The 21307-nt window shown below is 54.2% G+C and overlaps 1 protein-coding gene across 12 annotated transcripts in view; it reads right to left on the reverse strand.

Moving 5' to 3' along the window:
- PDE4DIP (phosphodiesterase 4D interacting protein) overlaps positions 1-21307 on the reverse strand; it is a 33983-nt gene that overhangs the window by 2350 nt on the left and 10326 nt on the right. For 5 of the 12 annotated variants that reach the window (XM_071751238.1, XM_071751243.1, XM_071751240.1 and 2 more), the window contains 30 exons: positions 19384-19503; positions 17592-17711; positions 17247-17339; positions 16907-17125; positions 16218-16376; positions 15770-15883; positions 15346-15483; positions 14871-15050; positions 14432-14626; positions 13465-13608; positions 12352-12430; positions 11751-11839; positions 11457-11573; positions 10887-11024; positions 10470-10582; positions 9634-9761; positions 5757-5839; positions 5480-5640; positions 5054-5369; positions 4796-4967; positions 4538-4654; positions 3979-4453; positions 3499-3734; positions 3204-3255; positions 2657-2874; positions 2138-2320; positions 1364-1585; positions 1066-1197; positions 325-444; positions 55-232 (listed from right to left, as the gene is read on the reverse strand). In XM_071751238.1, coding sequence (XP_071607339.1) covers positions 55-232; positions 325-444; positions 1066-1197; positions 1364-1585; positions 2138-2320; positions 2657-2874; positions 3204-3255; positions 3499-3734; positions 3979-4453; positions 4538-4654; positions 4796-4967; positions 5054-5369; positions 5480-5640; positions 5757-5839; positions 9634-9761; positions 10470-10582; positions 10887-11024; positions 11457-11573; positions 11751-11839; positions 12352-12430; positions 13465-13608; positions 14432-14626; positions 14871-15050; positions 15346-15483; positions 15770-15883; positions 16218-16376; positions 16907-17125; positions 17247-17339; positions 17592-17711; positions 19384-19503 — 4811 coding nt within the window. Of the gene's footprint in view, positions 1-54; positions 233-324; positions 445-1065; positions 1198-1363; positions 1586-2113; positions 2321-2656; positions 2875-3203; positions 3256-3498; positions 3735-3978; positions 4454-4537; positions 4655-4795; positions 4968-5053; positions 5370-5479; positions 5641-5756; positions 5840-9633; positions 9762-10469; positions 10583-10886; positions 11025-11456; positions 11574-11750; positions 11840-12351; positions 12431-13464; positions 13609-14431; positions 14627-14870; positions 15051-15345; positions 15484-15769; positions 15884-16217; positions 16377-16906; positions 17126-17246; positions 17340-17591; positions 17712-19383; positions 19504-21307 lie in introns of all 12 variants that reach the window. The other 7 variants (XM_071751233.1, XM_071751239.1, XM_071751235.1 and 4 more) reach the window with 2 other exon arrangements.

Consider the following 21307-nt stretch of genomic DNA (forward strand, 5'->3'; position numbering starts at 1 on the left):
CAGCTGTCCCACCCAGCCCTGCTGTCCCCAAGGCCACCATGCCCCAAAGCTGACCTGTTGTTGTCCTCCTGCAGAGAATGCCTCTCCTCCCGGAGCTGCCGGATGCTCTCTTGGTGTTCCGCAAGCTCCTCCCTCAGCCTCCGCTGCTCCCCGCGCCTCTGGCACAGCTCAGCCTCAGCCTCCCGCACCCGGGAGCAGGCAGACAGAAGTGCCTCCTGCACCCGTGCCAGCTCTAGGGACAGAGGGCACGGAGGTGTCACTGCCACCTCACTCAGTCAGTGCCTTCTGGGACTCAGACCTAGCAGGTTGTTGGCTCAGTGGTACCTTGGGAGATGTGATCACACTGGAGCCGCAGGGTCCGGTTGTCCTCACGCAGAGCCTGGTTCTCACTGCTCACCTGCAGCCCTGGCTCTGAGCCCTGGGCATAGACATCACTGGGCAGTCCTGCAAACAGGGGAGCAGTGCTGAGTCTCTGTCCTGACACTCTGCCCCGCAAAAGGGGAGCATCACAGAATCATCCTGGTTGGAAAGGACCTCTGGGATCATCCAGTCCAACCCTTGATCCACTCCACCCATGGTTCCCAGCCCATGGCACTCAGTGCCACATTCAGTCTCTTCTTAAAAACCTCCAGGGATAGAGAAACCACCCCCTCCCTGGGCAGCCCATCCCAATGCCTGAGCACCCTCTCTGGAAAGAATTTCTTCCTAATGTCCAACCTAACCCTCCCCTGGCAGAGCTTAAGCCCATGGCCTCTTGTCTGACTGATATCTGCCTGGGAGCAGAGCCCGACCCCCCCTGGCTCCAACCTCCTTTCAGGGATTTGTAGAGAGTGATGAGGTCTCCCCTGAGCCTCCTCTTCTCCAGCTGAACACCCCCAGCTCCCTCAGCTCTTCCTCACAGGACTTGTGCTCCCTGTGCAATGGGGTGGGCATACTTTGCCCCCCTTTCTTCTCAGAGCACCGGGCTGCCCCGCAGCCCTGTCCCCATCCCCATCGCACAGCACTGTCCCCATCCTGCAGCCCTGTCCCCGTCCCCATCCCGCAGCCCTGTCCCTGTCCCCGTACCGCAGCCCTTGCCGGGGGGGGTCAGCCGGCGTTCCAGCTGCTCCCGCAGTCGGTCGTTGGTGCAGATGGATTCCTCCAGGCGCTGGCGCAGGCTGCGGATCTCCACCAAGTGCTCCTCTAGCAGGTCTGCCCCTGCCGGAACCGAGGTGACAGTTCAGGGTGGGGATGTCTGTGGCATCTGCCCCATCTGATTCCCACCATCCTGCTCCCTACCAGGGCCATGTCCCATAGCCAGGTCTCCTCCCTGTTCCCCCAAACCCAGCTGAAGTGCCTCCATGCTCTCCAGCATCAGCCTTACCTGTTAGCTTCTGGCTGGAGGGGTACCCCAATGGCAGGGCCCCATAAAGCATCTGGCCAGGAGGAGGTACATCCCAGAGGGCATGGGGCTTGGTGGCCCCAGGGATCTTAGCCAGGCTCTGCAGTGTGCTGTGTGGGCAGAGTGATCCTGGGGCTTTGCTGCCCTCTCCAAAGGGGCCCAGTGAGGCTGTGGGCTTTGCTGGTGCCACAGGCAGTGTCACACCTGCACACAGAGGGCAAAGCAGTGAGGAGGAGGAGGAAGGCAGTGAGCACGGAGAGAGAATAGGGGTAACACCCCCCTGCCATGTGCCCTCTTCTCACTCTGCCCAACAGTTCATCCCCATGTTCCCCCCCCATGGTGATCCCCTGCCACCAACCTCCTATCCTGGTCAAACCCATTCCCCATGAAGAACAGAGGCTCTCCCAGGGCTTGATGATCATGTGGCACGAGCTGGAGGGTCTCAGCTCTGCTGCTACACAACAATTAACCAAACCAGCCTTTTCTCGGGGGCCCCAAAATGTGCAAGCACCCACACCAAGGGCTAACACTGCCTCAGGCTGCACCCATCCCACCCACCAGGTCCTCTCTACAGAAGAGTCACATATGTCCATTGTCCCGCAGCCAGAGAGATGGGACCCCAACCCTGATGCAGTAGCCCTGTGTGGCAGGAGAAAGGCTTGGACAGGACAGGCAAGATCAGAGAGGGCAAGGGGCCATGTGGCACCAGCACCCAAGGCACACAGGACCAACCCCATGCTGGAGGCACACGCTCACTTTCTCCCAGCTGCCTCTGGAGCACCTGCAGTTCCTGCTGTGCCTCGGCCAGGGAGCAGACAGGGGTCCTGCAGCAGCCCAGGAGCGGGGCAGCCACAGGAGGGGGGGGCCTGGCAGGCAGGAAGGGGGGCAGCACAGGCAGAGGGGCACTAACAGGTTTGGGCAAGGAGTCAAAGTGAAGGCCTAGAGACAGGAGAGACATGGAGAGAGATGTTAATGTGGCTCTGGCTCAGCCTGGTGAGGACCCCTCCTCCCTGACACACCCTGAGCAGCAATGTCCCTGTGTGTTGGGACAGGAGGCTGGTCAGGTTCCAGCCTTGTAGGGCTGTGGTACATAGCACACCCCCCTGAGATGCTCCCCTACAGCCCCAGGTGCTGTGTGCTCAGCCCCCAGGCTGGTGTTGGGGCACAGTGCTCCACAGACAGCCCCTGCACAGGTCTGGTGGGCACTTACTGCTGCAGGGACCCTCATGCAATGTCTCCAGCCTGCAGTCCTGGTCCCTGAGCACCCCATGGTACCTGTGGGCTGGGCAGGCTCCTCATGGCACTGGCTGCACTCGCTGGCCACGTCCCCATCAGAGAAGGGCTCCAGCCCCTCAGACACAAAAGAGGTGCTGGTAGCAGAGCAGGATGACTCCGAGGGTGGGCAGCTGCTGCCTGGGGAATCACAGCGCTCCTGGAGCTTTGCCTCTAGGGTCTTGATCACCTTTTCCTTCTCCTGGAGCTCCCGGCTAAGCCTGTGGAGGTGGCCCATCACCAGGGTTGCCAGGGCTGGTGGCCCATCACCAGGGTTGCCAGGGCTGGTGACCCACAGCCCTTCTTCACAGTGCACATTCCAGCAGGATACCCCACAGGGCACGTCCCACCTGTGCTGCAAGGCAGCTCGGAGCCATAAGATGCCCAACCCAACCCAGGGGCTTCCCATCCCCAGAGCAGAGGCAGCTCCCCGATGTCCACCTGGAGTAGAGACCCCAAGGGCACCCTGGGCTTCCATCCTAAGAGCAGTGACAGCCCCTGGAGAGCCTATGCAGAGCAGATCCCTCAGGCCCTCACTGGAAATGGGTACCTCAGTGCCAGGAGTTCGTGGCTGGTTTTATCCTCCCCATCCTGTCGATCTCCTGAAAAAAAACAAACCAGAAAGGAGCCAGTCAGTGTCCCCATGCCCCAGGCTGCCCATTCCCAAAAAAAGCCATTTAACAAAATGGGACAGCTCAACTCCCAGCAGGTAGCCCAGAGGGCACAAGCTGTCTGAATGGCCCCAGCCCTTTGCAGCACCCATCAAAGCATCCCTTCCTGGGAAACCTTCCTGTAACCGGGGTAATCATTCCTGATATCCCTCCCCCAACCCCAGGGGTACTTACTGGTTCCCAATTTGTCGCTGAGCCTCTCAGCCAGCTGCCTGCCCTGGGCCAGCTGCTCCCGGAAGCCCTGGCCCAGGTAGTAGTCGATGTCAGTGCCTCGGAGGAGGTCCTCAAAGGACTGCAGGGCATCGCGCAGGTGCCGGGTCAGGTTGCGGCTCACCCCTCTGCCCTCCCGCAGCGTCTGCCGCAGGTGGGACAGCTCCCGCGCCTGCGCCTGGATCAGCGAGTCGTACTTCCTGATGGGAATCAGCAAGGGGAGGTCTACAGGAGGGCTGCCAGACCCACCCTCCCCACCCAGAGAGCACGGCAGGGATGGGGGTGCCGTGGGCGGGAGTCTGCGCATCATCTACACCCACTGCACAAAGGCCCCGCGGCGCCCGGCAGCAAGGAAAGCATGAAACAAATAAACCACCACCCTTTAGGCAGCCCCTGGAGAAACCCATATCACCCTCTTTTTGGTCCAGAGCCCTACAACCATACCCGGGCCAAGTGGCAGATTGCAGCTCCTTGGGCAGAATTCCTCCGCGCTTGCTGGCGGGCAGCTGCGCCTCCAGGAGGGCGACGCGGTGCAGGAGGTGCTGCAGGTCACGGTGTGCCCGTGGGGTGGGTGGGCAGAGGGTGCCACGGCCATCAGACTGCCAGCCCTCATCCTCATCAGTCAGGCTGTGGGATGGGGAGGTCAGGGCCGTGGGGCCCAGAGGGGCCCGCTCGGCACCCGAGGTGTAGCCGCTGGTGAGGGAGATGGAGCGGGCGCGGCGCTGCAGGTTCTGTATCACTTTGTTGGCGTTGAGCAGCTGTGCTTTGAGGTCCTGGATGTGTTGGTGCAAAGCCCCCACATCCTCTGGTGTCATGGTTTTCCGAGCTGCCTTGCCCACCCTGGGCATCCCTGGCTTGTACAGGGATCCTGACTCCTCACCCAGGCTGGGCTCGCTGAACACATCGGGCTCCTCGCACTCTGCAGAGGGAACGGGACATGGTCTCACTTTTCTGGGATGGGCAGGTGAAGCACAGGGATCCATGGAGCCCTGGCTCTCCTTACCAGGACTGGTTGTCTCATCCCGGTCAGCCTCGGTCTCACTCCGTGCACAGGTCTCATAGCCCAGGTCCTGGATGTCCACCTGTACTTGCTTGCTGAGCTGCTGGGCATGGGGTTCACCTGCGGGGTACCCCCACCAGCTCAGGGTCCCCTTCTGGGTGGGATTCACCACCCCTATCCCACGGTCAGCAGGGTGCACAGGGCAACACCAGGCTCAGCAGAGACCTCCCCCAGTCCGTCCCACCCAGGGTTTTAACTCACGGAGCAGAACGTGGTACTTCTCCAGCTTCTCAGCTTGTGCCCGCACCACGGCCTCAGAGGCAGCGAGCTTGTCCTGCAGCTCCCGGCAGTGCCTTTGTCCCTGCACCACTTGGGAGTGCAGCTCTGCTGTGCCCAGCCCCAGCCAGCCCCCAACGCCCGCCGTGTCCTTCGCCTGCCAGAGGGGACACAGACTGTGAGCTCCTCATTTCCATCCCCGTCTCCATCCTCATCCCGGTGACACACATCCAGGGCACTTACATGGCTACCATCTCCTCCACCCAGGGTGCCAGGACAAGGTCTTTTAGGCGTGTCATCCTGGGACCGTGCCTCCAGGGCTGGGCGTTTAGCAGGTACAGCTCCCCTCTCTGCCAGAACTCCCTGGCCACCCCCACTGCCACCGGCTGGGCGGTCCTCAAGGGCATTGTGGCTCTTCCGCTGGAGCCTGCAGGGCTCGGGGGCCGGGGGGCTGCCCAGCCAAGCCTCCTCCTGCTCCCCACTCTCCAGCAGCGACGTGGCTTCACCCATCCGCTCCTTCAGCTCGGCGTTCTCCAGGTACAGGCTCAGCATCGCCTTCCTGGGGGCAAAAGGCATTGTGGAGGGCAGGCCGGGGCTGGATTGCAGGGTACCTCCCCCCCCCCTTCAAGACACTGCCACCCCCTGGCTCCAGAGTCCCAGGGCTCTTACCTGATATGGGAGACAGAGGAGAAGCCGGCTTCCTCCAGCTGTGCCTTCAGCTCCCGCAGCTCTGCTTCTGCCCGCAGCTCCCTCCCTGGCACAGCAGGAGCTGTGCTCTCCATCAGGGTCCTTTCTGTGCTCCGGTTTTCCTTAGGAGCCTGGGGGCTGCTCTAGAGAGAGAGAAAGGCAGAAGGTGACAGGGATGTTTCTAAAGGGACCAGGACACAGCCTGGCAGTGGCACAGTGCACAGCTCTACCACCCCAGTGCCACGCTGCCCTGACTCACCTGCTGGGTTGCCAGGCCATGGGCTGCCTCCTCCTTGATGCTGTTGGTGCTGGTGTCATCAGCATCTGAGCCTGTGGCCTGACCTAGGGGACAGCACAGCACAGGGAGGCACTCAAAGAAGTGGCCACAGCAGGAATGCCTCTGTCCCCTCCTCCCCGTTGATGCTCATGGCCACTGCAGGCAGCCCCGGGGCAAGCACCCACTCTCACACATTCCTCCTGTGTTCCAGCACAGGGCTGAAATCCCCCCGATGTCCTTGTGCCTCACCACCTCCTCTCTGCACCCCCCCCCCCGGAGATCCAACCCATCACTCTGTGCTGGCCCTGCACCAAAGGAGGGGACAGCCCCAGCTGCCACAAGGATGGCACCTGCCCTCTCCCCATCCCTGCCTTCAGATCACCTCATATTTGCTGCCCCAACACAGGTGACACCCACCCTGCACCCACTTCACAGCAGCAGCCCATGGTGGGGCAGGGAGGCTCAGGGGAAGGAGCCCAGGGGTACACCTCACACCACTGCCTGCCCAGACAGGGGCAGCTCCAGGAGAGCACCACCAACCAACCAGCCTCTCCTCATCACCCAAGTCCTGCTGCCATGTGTGGCACTGAGCTCTTGGGGACACTCGTGTCCCATGCTACAGCCCATGAAAGGCTCAGACCCACCCCGACCCATAGAGCTGGGGACATCCTTTTCTGCTTGCAGACAGCTCTACTCCTGCCCCCTTGATGCAGAGCCCAGAGCAGGCACTTGTACCCCTTGCCTGAGCAGCTTTCCTCCCACACAGCTGCAGGGTTCTGCTTGGGCTCAGCCTGGCTGGGACTCTTCCCCAGGGAAAGGAGAGCCCAAGACCAGCCCTGGGGCTGTGCAGGGGTTCCAGAGCAACCTCTGCCTCACAGGAGCTGCAGCTGCTTTGCCCATGGCCAAACCCATCACCATCGGGTCTGGAGCTCCCAGGCAAGGCAGAAGACAGAGCAGAACACTGAGAAATCCTGGCAGCAGAGAGAAAAAAATGTCTCTGCTGAAGGCAAAGCCATCAAGGGAAGCATTTAGCTCCTGGGAGGAAGAGCCAAGGACCAGCCAGCAGCACAGCTTGCAGCAGGGCACAGTTGCACATAAATGGTGGCAACGTTTGGGAGACCCACTGGTAACAAGCGACTGCCAGGAAATGGAAAAAAATGGGGGCATCTCAGTGCCAAGCCTGGGCAGACATCACCCTGAATGGTGAAACCTGTTCACTCCAGGGAGCAAGGACAGCCTGGATGGAAAAGCACTGTTCCAGGAGCAAAAAAAGCTTAGAGGCAGCTGGAAGCAGCAGCAGCACCCCAGTGAAGAAGCTGGTCCCATGGGGGATATTCAGCCAAAGCACAGCCCCTGGGGACACAAGCTGCCAGGTGACAAAGCAACCAGGGCTGGAGCTCAATGCCTTAAGGGGATGCAAACCCCTTCACTGCAGACTTTGCTGGGGGGTTGAGGGCCACATGCACATGGCTCTCAAGCTGAGTGACCATGACTGAGAGGGCACAGCTGCTGCTCTGGGGGCATGAGTGAACTACACCTCTGATGCCAGGGTACAGCACCCCACTTCCCACCATTCCCTACAGCTCTGCACAGTTCCAGGGCTGGGGCACAAAAAAGGGAGCACAAATCTCAAGGGAAAAAAAAAATAGGGGGAGAAGGTGGTGCTGGGGGAGCAGAGAAATGTTAGCAGACTGCCTAGGCTGCTGTTCACCAAGTGCTTGAACCCTCCATGTCAGGAGGAGCACAGCAGGATACAAATTGAAGGGGACAGGAGCTGCTCAGCTCTCTGTGTATCACCACCACCACCACCAAAGGAGATGCAAACCCAGCGCTGTTTTTCGCTCCTCCATTTTCCACCTTGCTTAAGGGCAAAAAGAATGAGTTGGAAATTGCAAATGGCTCACAGGCACAGGACCCTGAGGTGCACTGGCAGTCTGCACACTGATGGGAACGTGAAGTTGCAAGGGAAATTGAGAGGGGAAGGTGAAGAGCTGTGAGACAGCACAAAGCACTGCAGCTCAGCAGAGGGTGCTTCCAGGCATGGGATGCTCGGGTTGGTCCTCCCACAGGGCTGAGGAGGGGACAGGCAGGGAAAAGAGGGATGAAAGGAAGCCCTCAAGAACAGAGTGGAAAAGTCGGGACGTCACAGCCCAGGATATTGCTCCCCCTATGGGGCACTTGACAGCAGCGATGGGAACAGAGGGAAGGCCAGATCTGCAACAAGACACAGGCAAGAAAAGGTGGCAGCTGCCAGGACTCCCCTCCTGGGATGCCAATGGGACTGTGCTGGGTCCTGGACTCCATGGCATCTGTGGGACCAGGGAGCCAGCATGGAGAAAGGAAAGTGGAAAGGAAAGGGACACAAAGGCTCCTACAAAGTGAAAGGCAGAAGGACAACGATGCTGCTACACTGAAAGGTGAGAGGAATGAGATGAAACACCAGAAAGGAAAAGCTAACCAAGTACCAGAGCTGCCCAGAAGCCACCAGCTGTGAGCCTTCAGGCCACATGAGAACTGCTGAACTCACCACATAGCTAGGTGCAGACCCAGAGGAGTAGGGCTGACCTGCTGTGTATGAAGGAATTGCTGTGCTGCCTCCTGTCCTTGCCTGTGGCAGGGAAGATAAGAGCTCTGCATGGGGGCAAGGCATGGGATGGTCAGTGCCCTGTGAAGCAGTCACAAGGAGATGTGCAGCAGAGCCACCACAGCTCCAGGTGGTGCAGCCCAGCAAGATGGAGCTCTTTGGCTCCCCCTCCTCCTAATGCAGCTCCCTCAGCAAGATGCTCAAGAGGGTGCAAAATTTTTCCTTGGGAAGCAATGGAGTTGAGAGAGCTGATCCATAGCCCACAGATCATCAGAAAGCTGCTCTTGCATTTCTGCTTTCACACCAGCCCTAACAATCCCAGGAGGCAAAAACAGGCCCTAGAAAAGTTATGCAGTGGTGACAAGCAAGACTGTCCCCAGCAAAGCAGAAAGAGGGCCCTGCCCATTGCAGAAGGGGAGCCTGTGAGATGTGCATGTAACAAGGGAGGGAGCAGACCCAGCCCAGACCCTGGGAGCAGGGACAGGTCTAAGTCACCCCAAACCATCTCCCAAAAAGAGGAGGAAGCTCTCCCTTGAGGCACTCAGAAGACAGGTTGAGACAACTTAGAATTAGGGGAGGAAAACCCAAAAGGTTAAAAAAAAAAAACCTCAGTTAAATCATCAATACTGGAGGAGGGTTTGGTTTATACATAAAATGAATTGTTGGTTCTGCACTCAAGACTTGTGTAAGAGTCCCAGGAAGTGCCACGACATCTTGTGGCCTTTCTCAAGTTCTCTGGCACTGGAACTCACTTTTCCATATACTCCTTCTCATTTTGGGCCATCAACCCAAGAGGGGAATGTCACTGGGTAAGAAAAATGGTGAGGGATTACAAAAACTCACACTCATGCACTTGGGAGATGAGAGAGAACATCTGGTGTTTCCTTCAGAGAAAGGGAATCTTTATTTGGCCCATGGGGATGGGAGGAGAAGGAAGATGAGGGGAAATCAACTAAAATGGAATGATTTCAATGTGCAAATACATCACTGGCCACGGGGGAGGGTCAGACAGGAAAACACATGAGAGACACAGGTGGATTGCACTGACCGCCGTTTCCAAAGCAGCTCAAAAATAAACCAAAACAACAGCAACAACAACAAAAAAAAAGCCTTGCACCAGTTCTACTGTACCATTCCTAGCTACCAAAGATTCCCTCCCAGAGTCAGTGGGACAAGGCTGGCTTGGTTAGTGAACCGTTTTCTGTGGCAGGAGGGCGAGTGTCAGTGCTCAGAAGGCATGCTGGGGTAGGACTCTCACACGCTCCTGCTCCCCACCTCCTGTGTCGCCCTGTGTCTCCAGCCTGCTCAAACGCTCCAAACTTCTTGCAAGAGCTTCTTCCAGCTGTCCCCGCAGCTCCTGGGCCCCTTCCAGCGCCACCTGCAGGGTACGGTCTCTCGCAGCACTGAGCAGACGCGCGGCACAAAAAGGAAGAGGGTTAGAGAGAGGCTGCAGCAAAGGCACAATCACATTGGCCCCTCCACCCGGGACTGCCACTTCACTGCTCCCCGGGCAGCTGGGCCACCTCTTGCCTCACCTCTAAACCTCCCCTGAGCACATCGGTCTCCAAAAAAAGGCTCCAGCCCATGGTAAGGGCTTCCAGTCACAGCTGTTCCTCAGTACTTAACCCAAAGCACACCAGGTAGCTCAAATATCCCAGAGGCTGCAGCCCCACAAAAGGCAGGGGATTAGAGAGGACACAGGCCAGGCTGTACTGAGGGACAGCTGCCAGGATGAGCACCTAGATAAATCCTTATCAACCCTTATCAAGAGTTGGTTGGGAATTGGGCAGCAGCCTCTGAAAGGTGGCCAAGTGTGGGTTGGAAGCTGAGCCACAAAGGACAAAAGACAGGGAAGACATATGGAAATGCCAGGGCCTCAACAAGAAGTGGCAGTGGGAGGACTTGAGGTAGTATTTCCAGCTGGTCACTGCAGCCTCTCCATGGGAAGGAGGCAGCCTTAAACTGGGACTCCCAAGGCCACATCTCCCTGATTCTTTGCCTAGATTCCCTCTCCTTCCCACTGAGGGCTCTCAGAATGATCACAGCTTTAGGATTGTCCCACTGGGCCACTCACTCTGGCCCCAGCAGAGAGCCAAGGCAGCCTCACTCACCTGTCTGGGTGTGTGTGGAACTTGACCAGGCTGCCATAGAGCTGCCTCTCTGCCTGCAGAGCCTCATTCAACCGGTTCCTCTCAGCCACCAGCCCTTCCAGCATCAGTAACAACTGGTGGGAGAGAACAGACAAGGCACAAAACTTTGAGGCAGAAATCAAAGGAGGCATCTGGCTGCCCCAGAGAAGCAGGGGTTTCCCCTTCCACTCTTGCTTGTGTCCAGTGTCAGTCCTGAACTCCCAAAAGGCTTTGCCTTTGAGAGAAGGGCTGAAGGGAACCAATCCTCCCCCTCCTTTGTATTCCCTCCTCCTGCTTCCAAGAACAAGGACATCTCAGCATATCCAAAGGATGAAAATTAAGCCTGGTAACTGAGCACCAGCAGAAAGAGACTCAAGCTTGCCTCTCCTGGCACACTACCTGCTGCCTTCTGTTTCCAGTAGCCTCCTGTCCTTGTGACTCTGCTATGGCCACTTTCTCCCGGAGCACCAGCACTTCTTGAGTCAGCCTTTCCACGGCTGGAATTTCTTCAGGATCCACCAGCTGCATCTGCAGATCCTGAAAACCAACAGCAGGAGGGCTCAGTAACAAGGACAGCTGGACCTTCATGATCCTCCCTGGAATGCAACTGCCAAAAATTTTCCAGTGTTTGGCAAGACCCAGGTCTCCTGAGACAAAAAATGCCAAAGCACCCAGAGTGTCTTAGGCACAGAAAACAGCCTGGAGCAAGCACTGAGAAGGGACACAAGGCACAGTGTTTAAGGGACTCAAAGAACAGTGTCTGGCACACAAGGAGCAAAAAGCCAAATAACAACATGCTGGGGGGTCACAGTCAGTGTCTTCTAGCCAAAATAACAGAGGGTTGTAGGCAAATCAGTAGCAACACCACCCCAGGACAGGCAGCCACATTACCCTGAGAGAAAAGGGTAAGCACAGACTCTTCTGCAGCCTTCCCAGGTGGAACTGAGCCAGCACAGTGCATTATCTCACCTTGATGAGATCCTCTTTGATCTGGATGGTCCTGGTCAATGACTCTATGTCTGAGGCCTGCACCTGCAGCTCTTCCTCCTGTGTGGCCACCACAGCCTGGAGAGCAGCAAGCTCCCGCTAAGGAGGGAAGAGAAGTCCTTGAAAACCTTCAGAAAACAAGCAAGAGCCCTCTGCAAGCTGCCATCCCATTTCTCTTACTGGGGGTACCCTCACAAAACCCAAACCCTCCACTGAGGGCAGCCCAGTGGTCTCCTGTAAGCAGAGAGACCAGCACAGCCTTCATTACAAGCTCACCCTGCTTTCTCTTTCCTTCTTTGTCATTAGCTCCAACTCCTCTTTGGCATTAACAAGATCCTTCTCCAGCTCTGCTGCTGATGTCGAAACTGCAAAGACAGTTTGGTTACTGTAGGGTTATGGTGTGTCAGCTCCAACCCCAGGGACAGACAGAGTCCTTCTCTGGCAAGACAGATGCTCTGCTCCCCACCACACTGCCTCTCAGTAAACACTCTTCTTCCCTGCCTCATCCCTCACAGCAGCCCAAGGCAACAGCAAACATCCCAGGCCTGCTCTCCTGCCTCTGCCAAACCTCAGGTGTCCTGGCCCAAGGCAAAACCCAAACCAGCTGCACTTGTCTCAGCCCAGCCTGAACCATACAGTCAAAAACCTCTCACTGGACAGCATCAGCTCTTGAGTAGAAGCACCTCAAACCCAACACCAGTCTTTCTCTCTCTTTCCCACGGTCCCATCCCCAGACATCCCTGAACCATCACCCAAAGGGAAGGCACAACTTCATTTCAAAATACTCACTCTTGCTCAAAGCTCTCCCCTATGTAAACATGTTTCCCCCTCACCAAAAAGCCCTGGCCCTGTCTGGGGACTTTGTAACCACACTCACTTCCCTCTGTCCTGCAGCTGCTGTCCACTTGTGGGGGTCTGGAAATGGCTGCAGCTCCAGAAGCTCTTTGCAGTATTTCCTGAAAACACAAAAGCAACAAAAAAGTTTTCACCTTTACTGGTAGGTAGCAGAGCACTCACAGCTTCCTCGGAGCTCCAGGAGAGCAGCAGAGCTGTTGGCTGCTTTGCTTATGCCTGTGATTTGTGAGAAACCAACGAAGGGGATCTTGCCAGGCAGTGGGGACAAGGGAATTGCAGGCAGCCTGGAAGCTCTGGCCTTGTTTTGTTTGGCACTAGGAGGCTGCTGGTAGAGAGCACCTTCATGGTAAGGACTAAACAGGTTTCACTTGACTGCAGCAAACCCATCTTTCAACTGAGACTCTGCAGAGATCTACATCTTTCAGAGATGTGGCCCCAAGGGATCATGCAGGAAGGAAAACACTGAGCTGGGTCCATATGCACAACCCTGGAAGTCCCTAGAGCTCACTTTGATCCTGGGAATAGAAACAGCAACCTGTTTACAGCTGCTTAAAAGCATTCAACATGTCAGCTCACCAACAAGCCACTAACAGCTGCTCAAGCAGGAGCATGGCATATGCAGCCTTGAAGTTGTGTACAGCCTCCAAGGGGCTTTTAGCAAAGCTGTTTTAAAAATACCAACTCCAATTGTGGAAGAGACAGCAAACAGCCAGCAGGCCCTGCCAGGAATTAGTGGGAACTAAAATTAGCTCTCTTGTCCCCTCCAGAATGTGACAATGTCAGGGAGGTGATTACAATACAGAGAAGCAGCCCAGCCCAAGGAAGGACTGGGTCATTGCTGGAAGGTCAGAGGGTGGATTTCTGTCATACTCTCACGTGCCCTAAGGACTCAAAAACTGCCTGATCAAAATGAAAGGAGACACTGAGTGACAAAGGCTGGTGGAATCAAGATCAGAACATCCAGGCAGCATTTCTGCTTCTCAGTTTCTTCTCCTCCTCCTATAGGAAGCCTCTCCCCTAATCCCACTTTCATTTCTATCGTGCTCTGTGGTGTTCTCTCCCATTTCCTCCTGTGTCAATCAGTTCCCCACGGAGCCCCGAGGCCACAGGCAGAGAAAAAGAACACAGTTCTTACTTGGATGGGCTGTTTGTCCTCCTTCAACAGCCTGGCACCAGCTGACTGGGTCCCCACAGGCTCCCTCCCCAGCATGTGCTGGCGTAAGAGTTGTAACTCAGAGCTCCTTTCAGCCAAGGCATGGGCCATCTTCTCAGCAGCCATCTGATTGAGCAGGAAAAGCAGGGGAAGAAAGAGGTGGGAGCCCTGTCCCTCACATTCCTTATGGACTAAGGGAAAAAAACCTCAACGTTTATTTGCCTCTTGAGGCTAGAAGTTCTTTGCAAACCAGCCTGGGAGCTACTGCTGCTGGCTACTCAGTGACTCCACTGCAGCCCTCCCATCTCAGGCCAAGCCTTGCTTGGCAAGTACTCAGCCAACCCTGAACAAGCTCCTCAGGTTTTCTCACCCCACTGAGGAGTGAGGAAAGACAAGAGCAGGAGACAGTGCTTGGCCTTTTAGCCCCCTTTTTCTGAAAGAAAACTTGAGGCAAACTATCCTGGCTAATGCTGAACCACACCAATGTGCAAGAGCAGGCACAACAGAAGCTGTGGATTTTTCAGTGGTCTTTACTGGTTTGACAAACATGTAAGTTCAGAGGCAAGGAGCAGAGTTTCCTCCAGACTTCTGCACTACTCTAGAAACAGCTCAGAGTCTTCCTTTCTAGATTGGTCACACCCATGTGAAGCAGCAACCCTCCCAAGGACCCTTTGCTGCCCCAAGCCCAGGAGCACAGATATCTAAGAGGACCTGCACCTCCTTCCCCACCACACACACAAACCCTGCCCACTCCTGACATCTGAGCACTGCTACAAGAGCTGCTGCTTCATCACTGCTCCCACATGCTGGTGAGACCAACCTAGGAACAGCTAATGGCACCTTTTGTGGTTCTCCAATGCTCAGCAGCTCCACCAGACTACACCAAGAGCAGCCAGAGACCAGAGCCATGCAGCCCAGCATCCCCACTGCAGCACTGCACACAACTCACTTGGCTCTGCTGCTCCTTGGTGCTCATGGCCTGCAGCAGCTCCCTGATTTCAGCATCATGCTCCATGGTTTGATGGTTCCTGTCACTGAGGAGATCCTGCAGCATCTTCTCCTTCTGCTGGAGACGCAAGCACAGCTCCTCTGTTACTTCTCTCTGTCCTGGGCCCAACTTGCACAGCAGAGTTGCTGTAAGCTCCTGAGAAAGGAGAGGGAGGAAGGGAGAGGTGTAGAGACATTGCTGCCATTGAACTGCAAGCTGTTCAAGGCCAAAAATCTCTTCAGCCTGTGTGCACCTGTCTCAGCAAGCACAGGTATTGACAGGTGCCCAAAGCAACCAGCTTCCACAGCAATGGGCACAGGTTCAGGAGGCTCTGGTTTAGAACCACTCTCTCTTCAGACAAACCAGCTGAAGGCTCAGGAAGCCAAGATGAAGTCCCTACCTCCACTTCCTTGTTTCTGTCATGCAGGCAGGTCTGCAGCTGCTGGATGATGCCCTCCTGCTCTTTCTGCCTGCTGCGGGATTTGGCCTCCATCTCCTCCTTCAGCCAGTGGAGGTTTTGGCAGGTTGCTGAGACCTGCTCTAGTTCCAGAGTTTTGGCTTTCAGAAGGCTCTCCAGGCTCTGGGGACCACAAAAGAAGCAGCTCAACTAGGGACAGGGACTTTATCCTGAATTAAGCAGAGTGGAAATACCAGTCTCTCTTGCCAGTGGAGTCACACAGCTTCACCCCCATCCTCTCCAGACACCACATTCACCTCTGCACCCAGCTCAGAAATTCAGAGTAACCCAGGAACTTTCCAGATACACACAGGGCCAGGGAAAACCCAACACCCTGCAGCTGCTCTCTCCAGCAACGAGCAGAGCATTCACAGGAAGGTTTCTCTGGCACCACACCACAGCCCTGCTGGACACTCACATGAATGGTGGCCTCATTGCTGGACAGGACATTGCGCAACCTCTCCAGGTCACAGCCACGCTCCCTTATTGAGAGATGCAGCTGCTGCAGCTCTTGTTCCTTCTTCTCCAGGGCAAAGAACTTCTCATCTACTGCTCTCTAGGGTAAGAGGGGATGTTCACTCAGAATGGGGTAGCAGTGCTCTGCAGCACACCACTCCCTTTGGAGGGTACCGGGCAGTAACGCCCTGCAGGGCACTGCTCACTTTGGAGGGCACCTCAGCTCCCCCTTCCAGAGGACTTTTCTGGAAGGCTGAGCCATGAAGAGCACATGGAAGACATGGTCACCCCTTGGGTCACCCCACCCAGGGGATCCACTGCTGATGGCAGCCCACAGACTGATCCACAGGGAAAAGAGAGAGACATCACCAGCGGACTGTGCTCACCTCCAGAGCAGCATCCCTGTCGCTGACTCGCTGCTGCAGTTTCTCCAACATCACATTCATGGCTGCAGGGCTCTTGTCCAAACTTTGCTGGCACTGCAGAAGTTCCCTTGATTCCTACAGGTCACCCAAAAGGATCACAATGCAAGTGTCAGTCCAGAACCTCCACCACAGAGCACCATAGGAGAGCCAGGGCAAACTACCTCCACCTTACACTTGGTCTGCTCCCCACGTCCAGGGTGGCAGAGCCTCAGCACCTGGGGCTGCTTGGCTATCACCTGCCAAGGGTCACCAGGCACTGCTGCAGCTTTTACCAACCCAGAAGCACCTCTTGCCTTCCCTACTTTGGAGGGAGTGAAAGCTACAGACTGGTTTTTGCATTGTCAGCTACAGAAGGAGGAGGCAGGGGGCATAACTAGTTAAGCAGAGCTTGAATCTCTCTGCATCTCACCTGAAGAAGCTGCTCCTTGCGAGCCAGAAGCTGACTCAAACGCTGAACTCTCTGCTCCTGGGCCTGCAGCTCCCGGGATTTCTCCCACTCCAGAGTCTGGAGCTGCTGAGCCTTGTCCTGCAGCTCTGCCTGCAGCTGCTGTACCACAGCACGCAGCTCCTGCAGGGAGAAGCATGCAACTTGGCAGTCAGTCTGAACAGAGCTTTAAGCAGCAGCCCAACCTGAAGAAGCCAAGGGTTGCAGAAGCAGCCAAAAACATTCTGCAGTACTCGAGCTCTTGCAACTCAAAATACACTTCCAAGGTGAGGAAGTTTGAATTTACTTCGTTTCCCAGGGTACCCCCCCACCTCAACCCCTTGCTCTGGCCACAGGCAGGGCTTTACACTCACTCAGAGTTAACCTATGCAGCAGCAGACATGAACTAGGTAACACAGCAAAGAGAGATGGGACATTTGCACCAGTTAAAGGCACACAAGTGACAACATACCCTCAACAAATGTCTTTGCTGATTCTAAATCCTCAGATACTGAAACTAAGGAGGCTGGATAATTTTCCCTGCCATATTTGACAGGGGGTTATGCCAAGTGTGTCCAGACTAGTGTAGGTAGAAATAATGACTAAGAGCTGGGTACTGATTACACCAGAGCTTCAAGTCACATAACCCCAGAGACTTCCAGGCTAAGTCATACCTGGTTGTGTTTCCAGGTTGCTTTTTTCTGCTGCTCTTCCTCATGCACCATGGTCTCCAGGTGCTGGGTTGCTCTCCTGGCTTCAGCCAGTTGATGATCTTTCTGGCGCTGAGCTCTTTTCAGTTTCTGCACCTCCAGCTTGGTGCAGAAAAGTGTGTTCTGAAGATCCAGAGGTGACATTTGCTGCTGCTCCTGGGGTGAGAGTGTGCTCTCTGCCATCTAACCAGATCGAGGAGCAGAGAAACTTTGTTACTGGATAGCAACTCACTTCATGAAGATTTAAAAAGAGGTATCCCTGCAGAGTGAAACCTGAAATAGCCGAGGCTTGCCAAGGACATACCTGCAACTGTCCCTGATGGCTTCTCTGTAACATGTCCTGCAGCTTGGCCATGGTCTCGTTCTGCCCCTCGATGATCCGAAACAGCTCTTCTGTCTACAGGGAAAAGGACAGGAAGCTCAGTCATGGAGAAACCAAGCAGAAACCAAGCAGAAACCCCCTTCTCCCAAGCCCCCAGAGTGGATGATGACACATGTCATCATTGTATGAAAGAGCTTTGCAAGAAACAACTTAATGAGCTGCAGGATGCCTGGAAATGGCTTAAGCATTCCCTTTCAGGCACAGCCTATGCTGCTGACACACTTCACTCTTTTGGGCAGCACCACCCAGTCCACTCAAATCTATTACCTTACTCTCTTTGCTCTTCAGGGCCTCGTTCAGACTCTGGATGGTGTGATCCTGCCTCTGTGATGTTTCTTGGGCAGATTTTAATTCAAAATTCAATTCGTTCAGCTTTTCCTGTAACAACTGCAGACAGAAACACAACGCCCATTTAATGCTGACTCTACACAGACACACTTAGGACTCCCTCCACTCCTTACTCAAGACCCTGCAGCCTTAGTATTCAACAGACCAAGATCAATGTGGCTCCCTCTAAAGCCCATAAACACTGTTTGAGGTGGGTGGTGACTGGTAAACAAAGCCTTCAGCCCCTCCTTAGGGCTGTTCAGTGCTTCTGGTCCCTCCAATGCAGCCCCCACATGCAGGACAGAGGTTACAGGCTTGGCTTCACGTCATGCTGAGTCTCACATACTGCAGGAGTTTTGCTCAGACTGCCCCACAGCCTTCCCAGTTTTCTATCATTTGTTTCTGTTCCCTTAAGAGGAGAGTGCCTTCTTCAGCCCCAAAATCCCCAAAAGATCTGAACAAAGAAAAAAGTTCAGTACAGACAAGCCACACATTAAAAAAAAAAAAACAACATTCCCTTTGCTTCTCAGATCTTCCAGAGCACTGCATCTGACCCCAGACAATCTTCCAGCCCCTCCCTTCTCTTGCTGCCTCCCTGACCCCCAGGCACTCTTGCAGCAACTGTTAGTCTGATCATCTGATTTGATCAGATCAGTGGCTTATTCAGTCTCAAGTTCTGGCTTCAGCCCAGCAGAGTCCAGCCAGTGCCAGCACCCCAACAGCATGGCTGCAGTACAGTGCCACTAAGTCTCTGTGGCTGCTTTACAACCTGAGAAACCTTTGCCTTTGACATGAGCCTAACATCTGGAACAGCTTCAGGTTGGTTCTTTCCTTGCACCATAATATTCATGACACAGCACACCTTGTGCATTTAAGCAACTGCTTGTTAGCATTTCTCAACATGTTGCCTGCTTGCATTCTTAGCCCTGGATGATAAACATCTTTCTTGTAACTTACTCAAGCCTCCACTTTTTAGGGAGTTGGTGCTGCTGCATGGTTTCCTCCTGTTGCTCATTAGTTTGCACACCTGTCATATTATCTCTTCTCAAAGAGACACTCCCTGTAAACTGGTTAAACACTTCCACCTCTATTTACTGGGCCTTGGGCCTCTTTATTTCTCTGTCACCCTTTGTGGTCCAGGCATCTCCAAGAGCTTACACCTGTCCCCACTTTCAAAGAAAGATCCCATCCCAGTGTTTCTTCTCATTTAATCCCTCTATTTTCCCAGTGGAATCCCAGTGCAATTCACCTTAGAATTCAAGAACATAACTAACAACATCTACCCCTTGCAAAATGTGTCAGATTTGATCTGCCTCAAGGCAACTCAGCTGCATGTTTCTTTCCTAAGAAAGCCTTTAAATCAAAATTAAAACAGACTGCCTCTGCACTCTTAGTGCTTGCAAAAACAAGGCAGCTGTATCAAAAAGGCCCTTCTCTCCTGCATGAGGCTCTGCCTATGCAAACCCAAGTGACTGGGTAAGCAGGGGAATTCTTCAGAAACAATGGTTTGCAAAAATAAATCTGGAAAATGTACACAGCACTGCTGCAGGAAGAACTAAAATGCTTTTAACTCAAGCTGGCAGACAGCAGCACTGACAACTGTGTGTCAGCACACACACTCTTGCTGGAAAAGAGGTGGAGAAGCCTGCCTCCAGCCAGGTTAGAAGGCACCCTCTAACAGCACTTACAACAGCCTCACTAGCCACTGAATTTGCTGTTCATGAAGAAATACCTTGTTGGCAGCTTCAGACTGCTGGATTTTCCCCTGCAGCTCTGCAGCACACAGGTTGGACACGTGCTCCCCCACTGCAGGGTCACCTGGAGCTGGCTGTTGATGTTCATCCTGCAAATTCTGGAGGGGGAGGAGAAAGAGAAACAGCTCAATTATTGCACTGGCTTCTTCTGATCAGCCATCAGAGGCCTTGAGGCATGGGCTTAAAAATGTCACACTGTGCTTTTCTGTCTCCAAAACATCATGCCTCTGTCTCCTTTCACCTGTGAGGCAGACTGGCACCTGAACTTGAACAGTGGCAGCAAGCAAGTTTCAAATTTGCCCGGCCAGAAAGGTTTGGATCAGAGAGGGAGACCTGCTTGTATCTGTCATAGAAGAGATCTTTTGAAACAAGGTTAACGAAAACAGAAAAAAAAAATAAACAAAAAGGAAAAGACATTTCCTCACAGTTTGCACATTCCAAAGAAAAATAAGCTAAGAGTAGGGAGGGGAAAGGCTGAGTCAGATTCAGAGTCCAAAGTCCCAAGGGCTCAAATGCTTCCCAGCAGCCATGTCAGCAGCACAGCTCTCAGGAGCCTCTCCTGCATCAGCATTTGGCTGACAACCCCTCCCCAGTACAGCTCCAGCAGTGCCAGCACACACTGAGCTAGACAGAACACTTCTTTAGAAAAATAATAATCACAGCACTCTCTAAGCCTGCCAAGCTCACATCTGCCCAGAGCAGTGGGTAAAAGATGGGCTGTCAGGAGGGTGACATTTTCCTTGCTGGCAGCACAGGCAGCTCTGAGAGCTTGTCTGGGTTTGGGGGGTTCCTGGGGCTGTGGTGATGAAGAATTGCTGGTTCAAGAAAATGCCCAAGACAGTGCCTACAAGATCACTGAGGTACTGACAACATCAGTTTTTGTAGCTCACTGCAGGAAATTTAAAGACAACAGCAGTTTCCCAACAGCAATAAGGGAACTGTGGCCCTATGTATTCCATTCACATCACCAAAAAGGTGTTTATTCATATGAACAACTGGACAGCAGTACCTGACTTCCAAAAAAAAAAAAAAAAAAAGTGTTGCTCATACAAAGAAAAATCATTTATACAAGAACCACCTGGTTTACTTGCTGCTGCCTGGACTTCCCATTTTGCTCTTAAAGCCACCTAAAGGATTAAGTGCTTTCCCCCTTCTGCCAGACCCAAAGCCCACAACTGCTGCCACCACCCTGGCAAGAAACAGGCAGTAAAAAATCCCACAGGGTAAATTCCTGGAGGGGGCAGTCGGATGGGAGAGGCTGGGGGCTGGAAAAAGTCCTCTAAAGCAGTTCCAAGAAAAGGATGGTGACATGTGACAGAAAGCCAAGCTGTAAGCACACCATGCAGGTTGTGCCATCTATTCAGATTATCTCCATGCTGTAAATATATCCCTAACACTGAAAATTAGTAGAAAGCAACAGAGATGAGAAGAGCAGCCATGCCCCACCTCATGTCCTCAGCCTGCCCGTGCAATGCCTTTGTGCACCAAATGAAAATTCAGTTTTCTTACATTCCTCTCTAGCATCTCTTAAGCAGGTTTTTGTGGGAAAAGCACACAGCTCTGGGAAATGCCCCAGCAGATGGGGTAGTAAGCAGTGCTGGCTCAATAGGAAGCATAATTCAGCACAGCTACAGTTGCCATAGTAATAAACAAGCATTTTTCTAATCCCCCAGGCTACCTAGAGCATTAGACATCACTAAGGCTGCTAATGGGAATGCAATTAGGTTGACATGGATATTCCTCAATTGAAGCTGACTGAGGCCTTCTATTCATTAAGGAAAGTGGCAAAGCAGTTACAAGTTCAGCTTTTTGACTGCATGCTAATGAAGATTTCATTAAAGCCAACAAAACAGGCAATCCTGAGCTACACAAGGACTAACATCAAGGCAGGTAACTCCATCA

Source organism: Heliangelus exortis, chromosome 8 (assembly GCF_036169615.1).
Source record: "Heliangelus exortis chromosome 8, bHelExo1.hap1, whole genome shotgun sequence".
NCBI lineage: Eukaryota > Metazoa > Chordata > Aves > Apodiformes > Trochilidae > Heliangelus > Heliangelus exortis.